Source organism: Trichosurus vulpecula, chromosome 7 (assembly GCF_011100635.1).
Source record: "Trichosurus vulpecula isolate mTriVul1 chromosome 7, mTriVul1.pri, whole genome shotgun sequence".
In the NCBI taxonomy this organism is placed as follows: domain Eukaryota; kingdom Metazoa; phylum Chordata; class Mammalia; order Diprotodontia; family Phalangeridae; genus Trichosurus; species Trichosurus vulpecula.
The window spans coordinates 55,989,173-56,008,665 of NC_050579.1; the positions used below are offsets into that span (position 1 = coordinate 55,989,173).

Consider the following 19,493-nt stretch of genomic DNA (forward strand, 5'->3'; position numbering starts at 1 on the left):
AAAAGGATCACACATCAATTAAGGGATAAGGACCTGGAGGAAGATGATGACAAGGGAAATGGGGAGAAAGGGAACAAATCAGGTTTTTAAAAATTTAATGATTGATGGATCGGGAGTAAAGGCAGTTAGGAGGAAGGAAAGTTCAAAGCTGACTCCTAATTTTCAAGTACGGGTTGGGATAGAGGGAGGGGAATGGAAACATGGTTATTTGGATCAGTGGTGAATTTGGGAATGGGAGTTTTAGGAAGAAGATAAGTTTAATTCTAAATGTGTCAAAATTGAGGTAAAGACATTTAAATGGAAATGTGCTCTAGGCAGTTGGAAATATAAGCTTGGGGTTTCTACGAGAAGCTGGGGCTGGAGCTGGAGCTGCAGAGTTCTGAGAAATCAGCTTCTAGGACACGTTAGGCACTCATTTGCATTTCTGGCGGCATCCGTTTCTGTACACCATCATGTTTAAAAGCCAACAAATTGCATGTTACATAAGCATCTATGCCAACTCAAGTGACCGTCGGGTTCACTGAATGACTGGGTAGTATGGTTACCTTAAGTATAGGGGTTTAGAGACAGGCTGTGCATCGGTATTCTTGTTCCTGTGGCAGGTTTCTAGGTAGCCCTAACAATGCTAGCCCAACCTAAAGCCAGAAACATTTATTTTTAGTATTTGGTCCTAGATAGATAGTTAGATAGACAGACAGACAGATAGAATGAACATTTATTAAGCTCATACTATAGGCTAAGCATTGTGCTAAGTGGGGGTGATATAAAAATAAGAAAGCAAAATATTCCCTATTGTTGCAGTGCTTACATTCTAATAGAGAAGACAAAACATAAAGGGGAGCCAGAATGGCATGGAGAAGGAGGGAGGGAGGGAAGAAGGAGACACTGCTGGGGACTGGGCAGCTGATATGGAGGTCGAACAGGTTAGATGCTGAGCCAGAAGCAGAGAGCCTTGGCTGTGGACCTTTAAGTCTATCAGGGCTCTCTTAAAATGATAATACCACCTTATATTTTTTTTTCTGTAAACATATAATGGAAAACTTCTAGAAGCCCGAGTGCCTTGGGTGTCCAGGAGTTGAGGGGGTGGCATTTGTATTTTCTTCTCTTTGAGGTTGCGTCCACCCTTCGGCACTGCCCTCTTGACTTTCAAGGCCTTTGACTTGATTTCTATCTTCAGCAGGGAGGATAGAAGATAACCACTTCCTTCTTTGCCTTCGGCATCATCTTGGGGGAAAAAAGCACCCCCTTAATACTTGTATGGCTCTTAATGGTTAGGCTAGTTGAAACTCAGATTGGTTAAAAGATTCAACCCAACATCATATGTGTGAAGAAGCATTTGGATCTTAGCTTTGCTACTTACTAACTGCATGACTTTCAGCAAATAATTTAACTTTGCGGCCTTCACTTTTCTTATTTGTATGTAAAAGTGCCAGGAAGAGTCTTAGAGTAGCAGGTGGGGGTGCTGTTACGTGTAAAATGAAGGGGTTGGATCAGAGGTGGGGAACTTCAGGCTTGAGGCCATATGCGGCCTTCTAGACTCAATCAAAAGACCACACTTAAGGATGCAGAAGGCCACATGTAGCCTCAAGGCCGCAGGTTCCCCACCCCTGGGTTGGATGTTGCCGATCTCACTCTAAATCCTATTAAGTTACAGTTTAGCAAAGATCACAAAGCTAGGAATTGACAGTCAGGACTAGAACCCAAGTTTCCAGAATTCAAGTCCAGCCATCTTTCCCCTACATTATCTGTTACTTATAATCTATCTGGAAGTCTTCCAGTTCAGTAAGCAAATGTTCAGGAAATTCAGCCTGTGGCAACATTTACACTTGCTACACCCTCTAGTGCACATTGACTCAATTGAACAATGTGCAAATTATTGGTTCTTAGAATGAGATTCTAGATCACATAATATAGAATAGTTTTTTTCTTCAAATGATGAAGTTCAGTGACCTTCCTCAATGTTAGTGACTGACATTACTAATTAACCTCAACCACCACTAAGGGCAGCCATACCTAGATCTAACTACTGTGTGGGATCACCACATTTCCATAGTCTCAAACTCCTGAAATTCTACTCTCTAACCCCAACCCATTGTCCTTCTACCTCTTCTCACTCTCTCATTCCTATCGATCTTGTTTTCCCTAATCTTGACCCCTCATCTTCTGACTCACCCCTATTCTATTACTCCATTACTCCATTCTGATCTTATTTGCATCCCTATCCAGTCTGGACCCCACCAATGGTCAACGGTGCATTCACCACCAGTTCTAGAGCCTTTGGCATATTACTATTTTCATCCGGTAATTTCCAGCCTGGGAAACTCATCTACTTTCAATATTTCTGTTTCTGGACACTACTAGAGAAAGTCATAAAATCTTTAATGAATTCATGGCACTTAATCTCATCTGGGCCCTCACTGCTGTGCAGCAATGCTTCTATTCATCTCTTATCAACTCATGACAGAACCCATAGTAACTGTAATAAACTTTCCGCTCTTCAAATTCCCAAGTCTACTCGTCCCTCTCCCAACCTCAGTGAATGATGGCACTTCCTGCTTGGCTGAGTAATTAATAACAACAATAAAAATAACTAACATTTATATAGTACTTTAAGACTTACAGAATACTTGTGTATATTTTCTCGTTTGAGCCTCACAAGAACCCTGGGAGGGAGGCCCTTTTATTATTCCAATTTTGCAAATGAAAGTCACACAGATAATCAGTATCTGAGGCAGGATTTGAACTGTCTTCCTGACTCCAGGTCCAACGCAACATTCGCTGTATCCCTTAGTTGCCGAGGGTCTTATTTCTTCAACTTCCATCCTTAACACTTCACATTTTCATACTATCTTTGCTCATCTGTTTTTCTTTCCCTCTTCACTCAGAGAATATGATGAGTCTCCTCATCAAAGTTCCCTATGCCTGGGACCTTAGCCCCTCTCAGTTCTCTCAGCACCTTGCTTCAGCAATCAGCCCTTCTCTCTTGCATCTTCAATCTTTCCCTTTCTACCTGCTCCTTTCCCATAGCTTACAAGCATGCTTAGAACGCTCAACCCTAAAGAAGTTTTCCCTTGATGTTGGCACTTGCTGCAACTCTTATTCTAACTCTCCTTCCCTTTCCTGCCTTACTTAGAAAAAGTTATCTACGGTCATTGCTTCCACTTACTCACTAGCTACTTTCTTCTCCACACTGTACAATCTGGTTTCCGTTCTCAACACTGTCCTCTCTACCAAATGGCCTTTTTTCAGACCTCATCCTTTTGAACTTTTCTTTAGCCTTCAGCATCGTTAACCACTCCCTTCCTCCTTGACACCCTCTCATTCTTTGGCTACTGTGACATTGTGCTCCCTTGATTTTGCCGCCTCCCCTGTAAGCTTTGTGGCTTCTCTTCCTTCTCTTATTCCCCAAATCTGGTATTCCCCAAGGCCCCATACTCAACCTTCTCTTTTCTCTACAGGTCTTATCTTCAGTGATCATCTACCCCTGTGGCTCCAATTATTATCTTTATGCAGCCCATGTCCAAATCTGAATCTTCAGCCTTGACTTCTTCAGGGCTTGAGATTTGCATTACCATTGTTATGCCTCCTCAAAACCTCCGCCAGGATTTCCCATTAGTATCTCAAACTCAAAATACCCCAAAATGAACTCATCTCTCCACCAAAACCTGCTTCTTCTCCAAACTTTCTTAGTTCTGTCAATGGAATTGTCATCTTCCCAGTCATATAGGGTTGAAACTTTGAAGTCATCCTAGAATCATTCTCCTGCTCCTACTTCGATCAATGGAGAAATCCTTTTGATTTTACCTCTTCAATATTTCTAACATTTATTCCCTCCTTCCCATTCTCAAAGCCACCACGCCAATTCAGGCACTCATGACCTCTTGCCTAGTCTACTTAACTTGCCTAGTCACTTAACTAGTTCCCCATTTCCAGGATCTCTCCAATTCATCCTTCACATGGCTGCCATATCAATCTTTTTAGTGTACAAGAATGAATCTCTCAGCTTCTTGAACACCTTCAGTGACTACCAACTGTTTACTGAATCAAGTCTAAACTCCTAAGATGGACATTTATGGTCTTCTATGATCTGGTTCCAGCCTATATTTTAGGTTTGTCTTTTACCACCTCCTTCACCTTCAACCTGAACCACTTGCCATTCCCTAAATATGTACCTCATTTTACTACCTCTTGACATTTGCTTGTGTTCTTCCCTTTGATCAATTAATCAACCAAATGACAAGTATTTATTAAACATCTATTATGTACTTGGTATAAGGTCCTGGGGATAAAAAAAATAAAATTAAAATGGTCCCTTCCCTCAAGGAGTTTACATTCTTACAGTGGAGACAGCATGAACATATAGAGATACAGTTAGGTCTCATTTAGAGCAAATAATGAATCCTGTGAAGTGGCTGCAAGTATTTCAATTCACACTATTCAAAATCATAATTATGTAAAGTGTGATAACTCGTTCCAGCCCAGTGGGAATATATGGATAGATTCAAATAATGTGACCACTTCATGGGCTTCATCATATGCCCTAATCAGGAACTAGCCATATACACAAAACACAAACAAAATAGATACAAGGTAACCTTGGGAGGGGGTAGATAGCAGGAGAGGAACACTAGCACTCAGGGGGACCAGGAAAGTCCTCCTTCAGAAGATGGTCCTTCAGTTGAGACCTGAAGTAAACCAAAGATTCTAATAGACAAAGATGATGAGGGAGAGCATTCTAGACATGGGAACAAGCCAGCGCAGAGGCAAAGGGACTAGAGTTGGAGTGTCATGTGTGAGGAATGCAAGATGACCAGTAAGGCGATGCTGCAGAGCTTATGGAGGGGAATAATGTTTGTAATACATACTAAAGTTAAAAGGGTAGGATAGGGTCATGTTGAGAAAGGTTTTAAATGCTAGGTGTCTAAAATGCCCTCTCTAATATAGCTTACCTGTTGACATAGTACTTGACCTTTTAAAACAGTGTGAAGAAAACCTTCTCCTCCATACTGTATTTGATTTCCTTAGAAAAGAAATCTTTCCCTCGGATTTATTCTCATAGTGCTTTGCTTTATACCTCTCTTATGAACTTATCACATCAGTGTAAGGGAGACTGAGCAGTGGCTCTGGAGTCAGAGGATGGAACCAGGGGTAGGACCTATGAGTTTTTTGGCATAGGGAACTCCATCTCCCAATGAAGGTCGGCAACATCTCTGTAACTTATAGAGCACGGTCTAGGTACAGTGCCTGGCACATGGTAGACACTTAATAAATGTTTACTGACTCACTAACTTTTCAAGTTGACATCAAACCATTAATGACTAATTAAAGTCCAGTCTGTCCAACCAGTACTGAATCCACTTAACTATGCTATCTTTGAGCCCATATCTCTTCATCTTATCCGCAAGAAGAACACAAAAGACTTCGTCAGATGTTTTGATGAAATCTAAGCATACTAGGTCAACCATATTCTCCTGATCTGCCAGGCTAGTTACCATGTCAGAAGGCAAATGAGGTTAGTCAAACATGACCTGCTCTTGATGGAGCCATGTTGACTTTTAGTGATCTCTGCTTCCTACATGTGGAGCATGTTGAGCAGCAGTTGTGATGCTCCTGGTTTTTCACTTCTTTTTTTTTTTCACACAAGAAAGTACTGAGGATTTATTATACAGGTGTGCTATACTTAGCCACAAAGAAAACAATCAGTCCGGAATGACAAAAGTCCCATGGCACAAATTCAAGAGTCAGGTTGGGTGGAATTTTCATTAAATGATGGCATGTCCTTTTGTCAAGGAGATGGTAAGATGGCAGTAAGAGTCCTTTTTTCAAATGGTAGGGTCTTTTGTTGGGTGGGTGATGTCTACTGAAGGTTTCTGCTTTCCTGAGAATGTCACCAAGCGTCATTCCCATCTCTGCTCCAGTGGCCTCCATGGTTAGCACAGTCTGGTTACTTGGACCTCTGCCTCATCTTTCTTCTCTTGCATTTCTGCCTGCACATTCACTTCTTCCTTCACTTGGCTCTCATGGCACTAAGAAGCAGCTAGTTTTTCATTTCTTCAGTGGAAGGAGGAAGGCTCTTTTTTTTATCTCCTCTCCAGGGCCAGCTTTAGTCTTTCCCCCTCCTCAGTATTCAGCTTGGTTTTGTAGTTCTTTCTGCCTACTTCACTATAGTCATTTTGTTTTCCTGGTTCGGCCTTTTTCATTACATCCATTCGTCTATCTCTCCATGTTTCTCTGAATTCCTATTGGCGATTTCTTAGGGTGCAATGAAATTCTATTGCCTTGACTTACCACCATCCATTTTAGCTATTCCCTAATCAACAGTAATGTACTTTATTTCTAGTACTTTGCTTCCATAAGGGCGATGCTATGAACATTTTAGTATTATATGGGACCTGCCTTTCTGTCTTTGATCTCCCTGATCAGCCAGTAGTCTTTGTAAAATCTGAGCTTGTTAAGAAGCTTCTCCCATATTCACGAGTCTCTTTCTGCAGCCCCTTTTTCCTTGTCCTTGAAACTATTTCTGCTATGTCTTCAGAATTTGTTTCTATTGAGCTTCCCATCCCTCCTGGGCTGACTCTACCTACGGAATTTTAGTCCACAAAATAATAATAAAAATGATAACAATAATCAGAATTATGTCAGGTAGCATCCACATATCTGTTTACGGTTTGAAGAGCACTTTGTATCCTCACAATAGCTTTGTGGGGTTGGTGCTGAGGCTGAGAAGTGAAGTGACTTTCCCAGAACTACACAGCTAGGTAGTTTCTGAGGCTGCATGTGAACTCAGCTCTTCCTGCTTTAAGTCCAGTATTCTATCCACTAGACCATCTGGCTCTCTCATTATCCTATCTACCCTTTCTTCAAACTCTTTGAAATCTGCTCTCCTCAAATCAAAGACACATGTAAGATAATGGAAGTAGAGTTTAGAAGGATTAACCTGAAGTCATTGTATAGAATGGATTGGAAAGGGGCTAGCCTGGGAGAAGGAAGAACAGTTAGGTGGCTATTACACTAATCCAGGGGAACCAAAAGACTCATATTGTTCGCTTCTTTCAGACTGACCTTGGTGGCTACCTTCCACACACTGGGATAGATTCTGTCCCTCACGGTATGGCTGAATTTTTACAGTAATATTTTTTATTAGTTAATTTATTAATTTTTAGTTTTCAACATTCACTTCCATAAGTTTTAAATTTTCTCCATCTCCCTCCCCTCCCCCCTCCCCAAGACGGTGTACAATCTGATATAGGCTCTACACATACATTCCTATTAAATATATTTTCACATTAGTCATGTTGTATAGAAGAATTATAACAAAGGGGAGAAACTACGAGAAAGAAAAAGCAAACAACAACAAAAAAAGAAAATAGTCTGCTTCGTTCTGCATTCATAACTGCATAGTTCTTTCTCTGGGTGTTTCTATCATGAGTCCTTTGGAATTATTTTAGGTCCTTGCATTTCTGAGAAGAGCTAAGTCTATCAAAGTCAGTCATAGCACAATGTGGCTATAACTGTACAATGTTCTCCTGGTTCTGCTCACTTCACTCAGCATCAGTTCATATAAGTCTTTCCAGGTTTTTCTGAAGTCTGCCCTTTCATCATTTCTTATAGCACAATAGTATTCCTTAACATTCATATACCACAACTTGCTCAGCCATTTCCCAACTGGTAGACATCCCCTCGATTTCCAGTTCTTTGCCACCACAAAAATAGCTGCTATAAATTTTTTACAGTAATCTTAAAAAGACAGTGAAGACACTCTAAACCTGACACTACTTTTTTATGGAAAAAAATCCTGCCTGAGCCATTGAAAACCAGAGCTGCTGGGACCTAAGAGGGAGGCTCAAAGGCAAAGAGCGCTGGTATGTTTGGGAGATTTTAAACAGTGGAAAGAGCTCTGGGCTGAGAATCAAGAAGACCCGAGTTTAACTTTGACCTCAGACACTCATGAACTGTGCCACCCTTGGCCAGTCACTTAACTTCAGTTTCCTCAACTGTAAAATGGGGATAATTATAGCATCTACTTCACAGAGTTGCTGTATAATAGCTGTAAAGTGCTTAGTGCCATGCCTGGCATATAGTAAGTACATAATAAATGATCATTTCCTTGATTCCTTTGTTAACAGAAGCCACTGACATACTTCCCTTTCTCTGCTCTCTAGACCTCATACCCCTTGGGGAAAAAACAACAACAAAAAAACCCGAACCTGAGATTCTGAAAGTCTTTGATTGAAGAATTCTTGTCTTTGGCAATATTAATGTTTGTGGGTGATGCCTGCATGGTAGAAAGAGTTCTGGATTTGGAATCAGGACTTGGTTTTAAATCCTGGCTTTGCCATTGACTACTGGAGTTAAGAGAACAAGTCATTTAGGGTTATTTTTGTTCAGGGTTATTGTTTCATTTGGAAGATGAGGGGGATGGACTGTATGACTTCTTTAAGCAGAAAAAGGACTACATTTATTCTGTTTGGCCCGAGAGGTGCCCAGAGAATCACTGTTTAGAGCTGGAAGGGATTCTGTGGGATGTTGAGTCAATTCCCTCATTTTACAAATGGAGAAACTGAGACCAAGTGAGATTAAATGACTAGCCCAGGATCACCCAGGTAGTCAGTGTCTGAAGAGGGAACTGAACTCAGATCTTGCTGACTCTGAGTTTCACTGCCCCATCAGTACGTGCTGCCTCAAAGAACAACATTTGGAAGTTGCAGAGACTGATTTAGGCTCAGTGTCAGTTAGGCTCATAACTATCAGTTCAGGTGTGTTTCAGTCGTGTCCTACTCTTCGTGACCCCAAAAGGGGGTTTTCTTAGCCAAGATACTGGGAGTGGTTTGCCATTTCCTCCTCCAGCTCATTTTATAGATGAGGAACTGAGGCAAACAAGGTTAAGTGATTTGCCCAGGGTCACACAGCTAGGACGTGTCTGAGGCTGGATTTGAACTCAGGAAGATGAGTATTCCTGACTACAGGCACAGCATTATCCACTGTACCACCCAGCTATCCCCATCAGAGTGGTCCAAAAGTGGAATATGTTGCCTTGAAGGAGTGGTGGATTCTCCCCCATTGAAGGTCTTCCAACAGAGACTGGATGACTACTTGTGAGGCAAGTTCTAGCAAGGATTCCTTTCTTGTATGGGTTGGACTAGATGGTCACTGAGGAACCTTCCAATGATAAATTCTGTGATCTCAGAATTAAATCCATGATTGTATAATCCTCTGCCTGGGCTAGGACAGTGGTATTGAGAATGGAAAGGAAGGAACTGATGTGGGCCATGACAAAGCCTTTGGTGGCTGAATACATATGAGAGTTGAAAGACTAGGAGTTAAATATGAAAGATTCTGAGCCCGAGTCATCAGGAGAAAGATACCACAATGGACAGAAACAGGGAGCTTAGGAGGGGGAGCCAACATGGCGAAATAGGAAGATAATGATGTTTGATTTTCAATGTGTTAAGTTTGAGGTAATGTCAGTATATCAAAGGGACAATGCTTAATTGTTATTTGGACATACAGGGTAAAAGCTTAGAAGATGGGTCAGGACCAGAGGTACAGATTTGGGAGTTATTTGTGTAGAGGTAATAGCTAGAGAGTAAATGAAATCTCTAAGGAAAAGAGTATACAGAGGGAGGGAAATAAGCATTTAAAGAATACCTACTATAGACCAGGTTCTGTGCTAAGCACTTTACATACATCTCATCCAATCTTCACAATAACCCTGTGAGGTGGTACTATTATCATCCCTTTCTTACAGCTGAGTAAACTGAGGCAGGCAGAGGTTCAATGACTTGCCTAGGGTCACAAAACTAGTGAGTGTCTGAAGTTAGATTTGAACTCAGGTCTTCCTGACTTCAGCATTCTACCCTTTGTACCTCCCGGCTTCTCTCTATAGAGAGAAGAGTGGAAGGTTAAAGACTAAACTTTGGGAAATGGCCAAAGCCAGGAGAATGAGGGAGAAAAAATAGACTGAGAAGAAACTGTTAGAGGCATAGGAGAAAGATGAGGAGAATTTGTGACAAAGGCCAAGAGAAGAATGAACTTCGAGACAGAGAGAGAGTGAGGGCAATGAGGACTATAAAATGTACAGTCCAGTAGACCTTGTCAGATAATAAAGGTTAGTATTTTAATTTAGTTCAGCAATTATTTGTAGAGTTCCAACTATCTTTCCCCTTCCAATTGAGTGAGATATCGAGAAAGTCAGGTCTTGACTTGATGGGGATTCTTGAATGATACAGGACATGGAAATGAATAAAAATTTGGGTAAGGTCATTTCTTATGAGTTGCCAAAGTTATTTGCTGGCATTTCCTCTGACCTGTAATTTTGAAGGGCAGGCCAGCACTAGTAAATGGAAGTCATTCCAAGGCGATGCTTTGCTTTCTAGTAAAAGCTCATTTAACTATTTTTACAAACGCTTGCCTGAATATTTCCGATAGATTATGATGCTACATTATAAGGGATGGGCTCTAGGACTGAGTCACCTAAGCTTCTCTGTTTTACTAACAGATTTTGCTTATAGTTTAGATCCAAAAAGGTAAAAGTAACCTTTGCCAATGCAAATTCATTTGTTCACCGGGCATTTATTAAGCCCTTTGCTATGTAGAAGGTACTTGTTGGAGATTGTGCCCCTCTGGTGGGTCAAGTTCAAGAACGGAATGAACTGAGACTCTCATAGACCATCTAAGAGTTAACAAGAGGAAGTTTACTTAGCCATAGCATGGTCAAAGTACTCAGCAAGGATATAGCACGGATAAAGGGAAACTCAGCCCCACTCCTCTCCACACAGAAACGTGTCTGGTCAGCAGAGTGTGGTGACTTTTGGGGCAATGGGACATCTGACAAGCATGAGAAGCCCTAGTTGTTCCCGGGCCAGCCCTTTTTATACCCTTAGGTAACTGGGAGCCTGGTAAACGGATGGAGCCTCAGTCTGTGGGACCAATTAAGTTAAGAGGATAGTCTCAATCCCTTTTAAGGAAAAACTAGCCTGGCCTACATAGCTTAGGGCCCTAGGAAAAGATAGCTCAGCCCATGTGGTAGAGGCTAAGAAAATGTTTCTACCCCAGTACTTCACTAGGTGCTAGATATACAAGGTCAAAACAGAATATGGTCAATGACTTTAAGGTGCTCACAGTCTTCTTACAGCACTTTTTGTCAGGGAACACAGGGAGGCTGCATTTAGCTTGTGCTTTATCTTCTAGCTGAAAAAGAGGGACTTCTGCAGGAAAAATATTCTCTCTCTCTCTCTCTCCCCCTCCTTCCCTCCCTCTTTTCTTCTGTTCCTCTCTCTCCTTTCTCTCTCTTTCTCTCTCTCTTGTCTATCTGTCTCTCTGTCTCTCCTTCTCTCTCTCTCTCTCTCCTTCTTCTCTCTCTGTCTTTCTGTCTTTGTCTCTCTCTGTCTCTGACTCTCTGTCTCTTTCTCTCTCTCTCCCCTCCCCCCACCCTCTTTTCCCATAGATACTTTGGTTCAAGCAGGAATTTTATTTTCTGAAAATGCCTAGGCTTTCAAACATTCACCACAGCCTCACCTCTCACTTGCAGGTGTTGATGGCTCAGCTGTAGCAAGTGTGATGTTTCCATTCTTTAAATACCAGACCTGACACATTTCTTTTCCTACAGATGGGCTGTGGGGCTGTCTAGAATACAGGCAGCTACAAAGTGAAAAAGGAGCCTCTCTAGGGATTGTCAGGCAGCTCTTTGCTCTCCATTTATTTTCTCTTCTTCTCTTTATTATTTCACTACAGAAGCTGAAAAGGCAATCAACCAAGTATAAGATGGATAAAACATACCCTACGACTGTGGCTGAGAGGCCAGAAAATATCAAGAAAAACAGATATAAGGACATCTTGCCTTGTAAGTCTAGTTTATTTCTACTTCTCTTTACCAATTTGTTTGTCCTCCTAAATTTACTCTCCAACTGTCTTTCCCATGTCCTTTCCTACATTTTCTGTCCACAACTGTCTCTAATCTTGGAATACAACTCTGCCTTTTGGCTTTTATCATGTATGCCTGAAGATAACAAGCTATTCCCTCAGCCAACGAATATTTATCAATCAACAAGTGTTTTTCCATATAGATTTTTGATTGATTTATTTTCACGTTGGCTAGACTTCTCTCTGTAACTCATACTTTCATAGGGAAATCCCTTATAACAAAGAATTTTTTAAAATAAAGGAGAGAAAAAACACCCAGCCAAACTGAAAAAAAAATCTAACATATGCAATGGGCAGCTAAGATGAGTGGCAGATAGAGTGCCGGGCCTGGAGTCAGAAAGACTCATCTTCCTGAGTTCCAATCTGGCCTCAGACACTTCCTAGCTGTGTGACCCTGGGCAAGTCACTTAACCCTGTTTGTCTCAGTTCCTCATCTACAAAGTGAGCTAGAGAAGGAAATGGTAAACCACTCCAGTATCTTTGCCAAAACCCCCCAAATGGAATCATGAGGAGTCGGACGTGAATGAACAACAACAAACCCCCAAACCCTAGCAAAGGTCGGGGAGAGGTGTTTTCTTACCTTTTTTGGAACCAAGCTCAAAAAGCATTTATTAAGCACTTACTATTTCCCAGGCATGATGATATAAATGCAAAAACTGAAACCAACCCCACCTTCAGGGATCTTATTCTTTAAGGGGAGAGACAAATTGAACATATATAAGCGTATGCAGCTGTGAGATTGTAGGTAAAGTATCCAGAAGAAACCTAAGCCCTCGGAGGATCATGAGTCAGACAGTTTTAATACGTACAGGCGCCTATGCAAGGGTGTCTCCCCAGCCCAGCAGTCCTATAGTCACGTGATGGGGGCTCAGGCATAGAGGGGATATATGCCCTGATAGAGTCCAAGTCTCTGAGTGTCCGCCCTCATAGCTGATTGTTGTTACTTGGCAGAGCCTCAGGAATTGGGTGGAACGAGGACCTTAGGAGCAGTGGATCCGGGGTAGTCTGGCCTGGGGGGGACCCCCTTTTATGGACCACAATTAGGATTAGGAAAGTTTGCTAACCTTGCATACCTGAACTAGGTGTAGGTGGAGTTTGCTAAGATGATTCCAATCAGAGAGCCTTGCGTCCCTTACCTAGATGACAGTGACTAAAGCCAATATTTGGTAGGTAGGAAGTTCCTAGTACATGGTGAATCAATCACTAGTCAAACGTGAGTCACTTGTCAGCTTGGGTCTTAGCTGTCCTTAACCAGCGCTCACAACAGCATATATACAATGCATACCACACACACAAAATGAACACAAGAGAGTTACACTAGGAAGTTGGGAGATTGTGGAAGGCTACATGTCAAAGGGGCTGCTTGAGCTAAGTCTTGGAGCAAACAGGGAATTCTGAGAGGTAGGGTGAGGAAGGAATGCATTTCAGATATAAAAACACAAAGACCAATTCCTGGGCCTAAGGGGTCTGGGGTTCATGTTCTCCCCCTCTTTCATTAAGCTGCCCCTAGCTCTGGACCCACTTCCGTAGCCAAGGCTCAGTCCTGGAGGAGCCTGGCCTCTAAAAAGAGGTGTCAAGGACACTTTTCTCACATTAGCTGCCTTTTTTTCACATCTACCCTGGAGCCCTCAAAGCTTAGTTTGGGCTTGTTTCTAGAAAGCTAGGCAGCCCAGTGGATAGAGCATTGAGACTGGAGTCAGGAAGACCTAAGTTCAAATCTAGCCTCAGATACGTACTAGTTGTGTGATCTTGGGCAAGTCACTTAACTTTATTTTCTCAACTATAAAATAAGGATACCAATAGCACCTAACTCCCAGGGTTGTTGGGAGGTAAAAATGAGATATTTTTAAAGCAATTTCTACACTACCTGGCACATAGCAGGTACTCTATAAATGCTAGGTATTACTATTATTAAAGAGTCTTACAAACCTTCAAGCACCACATAAGGGCCTGAGATTATTATTGTGTCCTCAAAAAGAAGCAGAAAGATAGTCAACGTACAAGGTTAATCAGGCATAGCTGTTTTTTTTCAATGTAAAAGAAATGCTCATCACAAAAGACTCACGAAGGCCCAAATGACAAAAACTTAAACAAGCAGCAATAACTTGTAAGTAGAATCACACTCTCCCAGGAGGCGGATAGTTAAAGTGTCTGATAAATACAGGTGATAATCATGCTATAGTGCACCAAAGGCCTATCTGGGAGTAAGGATGACACGGTTCAAATCTCACCTCTAACACATTCTAGCTGTTTACAAAGAGCCCTGGGCATTGCCACCTCAGCTCTCTAAAACTATGAAGTACAGCCCAACTGCCAATCTGACCAGATAGAAGGTGCTTCCTCTCTGGGAGTTTTCTGAACCTGTGAAATCACAAGTCCTGAGCAAAGAGAAATGTTGAAAGCATTGTGCAAGGGACAGACACTCCCAAAAGCCCCTGGCTCTAACACGCTTTCATTTCACTGTACCTTCTCTCTCTTACAGTTGATCATAGCAGGGTAAAGCTGTCCCTGGTGACTTCTGATGAGGATTCCCACTATATCAATGCCAACTTCATCAAGGTACTGTAAAAGACAACACTCTGTAATTCTGAGTAGCAGCAAAAGAGAGGGGAGGGTGCCAGCTAGGACTCTTGGGAGTGAGCAGTGTATTTATACTCTACAATCTGGGTCTCATTTTAGGGTGTATATGGCCCCAGGGCATACATCGCCACCCAGGGGCCTCTGGCTACCACTGTTCTGGACTTCTGGAGGATGATATGGGAATACAGTGTTCTGGTAGGTTCTAATGCATCTTCTGGTGGTTTCCTTCTTTCTTGTGGCTGGAAGTGGAGTTGGGAGTAACTGTGACATCCCGTCAGTTAATATTTTTTGGCCCCAAGGCTTAGCACGCTAAATGCAGAATTTAACTGGACAGGCATTCATGTCTCTATGTTTCATCCTCACAGATCATTGTTATGGCATGCATGGAGTTTGAAATGGGAAAGGTGAGTACCCTGGCCTGGGAAAGGAGGGGAAGGACCTGGTGGGAAGAGAAAAAACTGAAGGTGAAACCACAGCGGGCATCTTAAAAATTAAATGTCTGATGTTGTGCATTGTATTTAGTGAGCACGTTCATCCTTTAGCTTAGTGCTCAATTTGGGAATTACAAGTGATCCCTTCATGTACTACAAATTAAGTCAGAGAATTTCAGATCTACTTGAAGACCCACAATGAGGGAGAACTTCCCACCTTTCTGGGGGCAGCTCATTTCACTTGAGTGTTAGGAACGTTTTCATTATGTCAGGTCAAAATCTGCCTCTCCGTGGCTTTTACCACGGCCCTTCTTGGGCCAAGTAGAACAAATTGAACACCACCTCCCCTCAAGCTAAAATCCTCTATTTCTCCTCCCTTGTGTAGCCAAACTCTAAGGAAAAAAAAATAGGTCTACAAGCCGCCTTCATTTTCTCATCTCTCACTCATTTCTCGATTTCTTGCTATCTGGTTTTCTATCTCACCAAACAACTGAAGCTGACCTCTCCAAGGTTACTAGTGATCTCTTAATTTCCAAACCTAATTATCTTTCTCAGTCCTTATCTTTCTTCAGGACTTGACCTTCTGAACTTCCTACTAGAAAGTTGTCCTCCCCCTGCCCCCAAGTTTTTATGGTGATGTTTTTTCTCGGTTCCCATCTCGTTGGCTGTTCCTTTCTCAAAGGAGATCTCAGTCTCCTCTGCCAGATTATCATTCATGTCTTGTGTTCTCTTCTCTCTCTACAATCTCTCTCAGTGATCTTACCATGATCTCATCAGCTCCCCTCAGCTTTAACTTCCCTCTCCATGCACATTTTAACAGCCGGCTCCAGTCTCTTTCTTGAATTTCAGTGTTGCATTACCAAGAGTCTGTCAGGGATCTCCAACAGAACGTAGGCATCTTAAACATATCACATCCAAGACACAACTCATCGTCTGCTCAAACCTCTCTCTTCCTAGGTCTGTTGAGGACACCACCATCCGTTCAGTCTCTCAGGTTCACGACGTTAGTCATTCTCAGTTCCTCACTCACCCTCACTCTACATATGCAGTCCATTGCCAAGGCTGGTTGGTTCTACTCCCATAATATATCTCCATCTATATCCCCTTCTCTTCCCTTACACAGCCACCACCATCATCTAGGCCCCATCAGCCTCTATCACAACTATCACAACAGCCTCCTCATTAGCCTTCCAGCCTCTGGTCTCAAGCTGCCAAACAAAAGAACAGGTAGCTCCATCTTTTCTCTTGGGTCCTATACAAATCTCTGTTAGGCTTTTATAGACCTTCCCAATCTCACACTAGTTTGTCTTTCCAAGTTCTACATGTTAGCCAAACCGGCCTTATCACTGTTCCCTGTACACAGTCTTTCGCCTCTGTGCCTTTGGCTACAGAAGAAACAATCTCCTTTTTTAGTTCATGTGGTAGGTTACCCCTGCCAAAATGAATCTACCATAGCACAGAAATTACAATGGTAAGAACCTAGGTCTTATTATGTTTAAGCGCAAGTTCAGGCTTCAGAAAAATAATCTTGAACAAAAATGAAGATGCTAAGGCGGCTTTTTGTAGACAAAATTATGTCAGAGAAATAATTTTTTAACATATAACGGTCTTTATGACCTCAGGTTGCTCAGTGCTGCACAAGTCACACAGGCCTAATCAAACACATTAGTTATTGCATGCTTCCTTTATTTAAGGCGGAACAAACTAAGTCAGAATAAATCAGTAACCAGACTAAGTTACAGGTTTAAACATTGAGTTTGTAAAATCCTACATTTGTAAAACTACAAAGCTACATTTGAAAGAACTTCCAAAGAATGCACTAATTGAGAGGGGAGGAAGGGATTTACAAATCACCAAGATAACCAAGGAGCTGATGCCATTTGGGATCTTTCCTCAAATAAGGCAAATCAAATTACTTCAGGAAACCTTGACTCCCTTTTTGGTTTATCTGAGGAATATATGAGGTCTAATGTACAGTTTCACACCCCATGGGACAGGTTTCAGCCAGCTCAGCAATCTCCTAACTTCCTGCCCTCCTTCCCCATAGAAACAAAAGGAAATAAAAAACCAAATATTCTCAAAGTAACACTTTCCATTGGCCATTTCCCATGACTGGAAGGCATTCTCTCCTTACCTTTACCTTATCAACTCACTGGCTTTCTTCAAGACTCAGCTCAGGTGCCACCTCCTAAAGCAAGCCCATTCTGGTCCTTCTAGTTGTTAGAACTCTTCCCCCAGAAATAAATATCTACTTTGCATTTAATTTTCTGTGTATATGTTGTTTTCCCCCAATGGGGGAAACTGAGGGCAGTATTATTATTTTTTTGGCTTTTGAATCCATACTGAATCCTGGCTGGCAAGAGCAGGTACTTAACAAGTGTTTATTGAATGAAAGAATGTGTGAGTATCCTACACTGGGGACTCAAGAGTCCTTTAAAACCTTTTCTTCCTAACCAGATTGTAAAATTGAGCATAGAAGCCATGTTTTATACTTCTCCTATTTCCCTGTCAGATTCTAGCACAGTCCCAGGCACATAGCAGACACTCACTAAATGGAATCACTGTATGTCAGGGGCTAGGTAGTATAACCCACACCTGAATAAGAATCCTCTGCATATCACACCTGAAAAGTGTTCATTGTTGTCTTTTGTGCTCAAAGAGGACCCAAATGATATCACTATGTTGGGCTCAAGGTCCAGTGTGTCTGACTGTGGCTCATCAGACCAATATGAGTTTGGAAGGCTCTACCACAGGTCAGGCACAGATAATCCACATGAACATTTGGGGAAGAAATGTCTCTAAATTTGTGCTTCACATGTTTCTTTTGAGCCACTGCAATTCTGCTTTGCTCATTAAGCATAGCGCTTCTATCTATCATACCTGAAAAGTGATTATAGCCTTTGTTCAAAGACCTCTAGGCATATGGAAACTGCTACTTCCCAAAAAGTCCATTCTACTTTTGGCTGGTTTTAGTTGTCAGGAAGTTTTTCCTTGAATTAAACCTAAATTTTCCTCTTTCCATCTTCTATTCATTGCTCCTAGTTTGGCCCTTGGAGGCAAAGCTGATCCTACTTCTAGGGGACAGCCCCTCAAATATGTGAAAGCAGGTTTCCTGTCTTGGGTAACTCTACTGAAGGCTAAACATCCCTAGTGATACCTATTTATATGAACTGGGGGCCATTCATGGTCCTGGCTCTGAATTTAATCATTTTGGAATATAATGCTTTGAATAGCTAGGATGAGACTGGGGTTAATGCCTAAGCATATCAGAGGTTCTAAGACAAAGGATAGGAATAGGAAGTAGCTTGGGCTACCCAGAAGAAGTTGAAAGGAGAGGAAATGATGACACCTTGTTCTATGCCACAGAAAAAGTGTGAGCGCTACTGGGCTGAGCCAGGAGAGACTGTTCTACAGTGTGGCCCCTTCTCCATCTCCTGTGTGAGTATGTCAGATCTTCCCATTATACTAGACAAAGATCCTAGTGCCCCACATTACTATACAGAGCAACTTGTCTACAGATCTTACTCATCTTTCCTCCTAATGTATCTTCCTTAGGAATCTGAAAACAAGAAATCTGACTATGTCATCAGGACGCTAAAAGCCAAGCTGAATAGTGTAAGTCTGAAGCATCTTCCTTTTTCTTACTTAATAGTGATTAAAATGGCTGCAACACTCCTTTACCCTAACTGTGGGGTTTACTAATAATAGCATGTAAAAAGACTTCAGGAATGTACATAAGTTCACTGGATCTCTTCCCTGGGCTTTGGTCTGATTCTGGTCCTAAGAACTGAAGCCACACACATCAAAACCCAGGAAATCAACTCTACCCAGAACTTAAGGCTAGTTCTAAGTGGCCTGAGGTGGTCCTGGCTAATGACTTAATATTCAGTAGGACAAAGGGAGCTAGGGCCTGTGTTAAGCAGACCAATCTGAGATAAACAGAGTCCAGGTCCCTTAGATTCACCCATTCTGAGTAAATTTGATGAGGGCAAATCAGGAATTCCTTTGGTATCTGTGGCTGTACTGATGGCCTTACCAGTCAGTCACCTGGGCTACTTGTTAACATGTTCCCACTTCCTTTTTCTGTGAGAATGGACCTAGCCCAATTGATTTATATTAGGGACATAGATCATGGCAAATCACTGGTATAATCTATCTAAACGACCTGAAATTGGGTTGTTACAGTCAGAAGAAAATGTGTCGATGGCAAAGGGGATCTGTTCTTGTAGGTGGGAGCTTTGTGAGAGCTGTTGGCTTTTCATGGCAGAGGGACCTCCCAGTTTCTAACTTGGAACTCCCCCTCCTATTTTATTCTGGCCATTCTCCCATAGGAAACTCGAACCATCTACCAGTTTCATTACAAGAACTGGCCAGATCATGATGTGCCTTCATCTATAGATGCCATCTTGGAGCTCATTTGGGACATGCGATGTTACCAAGAGGATGACAGTATTCCTATTTGTATTCACTGCAGGTACGGTGCTACCCGGGAGGAGTTGGGGGATTGCTATTAGAATAAACCATAAGCCACAGCTCTTCTATAATTGAAGCATCACTAGT

At 42.0% G+C, this 19,493-nt stretch overlaps 1 protein-coding gene across 1 annotated transcript in view; it reads left to right on the forward strand.

Annotated features, from left to right (window-relative positions):
- The window catches only part of PTPN22 (protein tyrosine phosphatase non-receptor type 22), a 73,650-nt gene that overhangs the window by 11,169 nt on the left and 42,988 nt on the right, over positions 1-19,493 (forward strand). Inside the window, exons 2-8 of the mRNA XM_036768971.1 lie at positions 11,734-11,842; positions 14,405-14,481; positions 14,602-14,697; positions 14,868-14,906; positions 18,300-18,371; positions 18,489-18,548; positions 19,265-19,407. Coding sequence (XP_036624866.1) covers positions 11,734-11,842; positions 14,405-14,481; positions 14,602-14,697; positions 14,868-14,906; positions 18,300-18,371; positions 18,489-18,548; positions 19,265-19,407 — 596 coding nt within the window. The remainder of the gene's footprint in view (positions 1-11,733; positions 11,843-14,404; positions 14,482-14,601; positions 14,698-14,867; positions 14,907-18,299; positions 18,372-18,488; positions 18,549-19,264; positions 19,408-19,493) is intronic.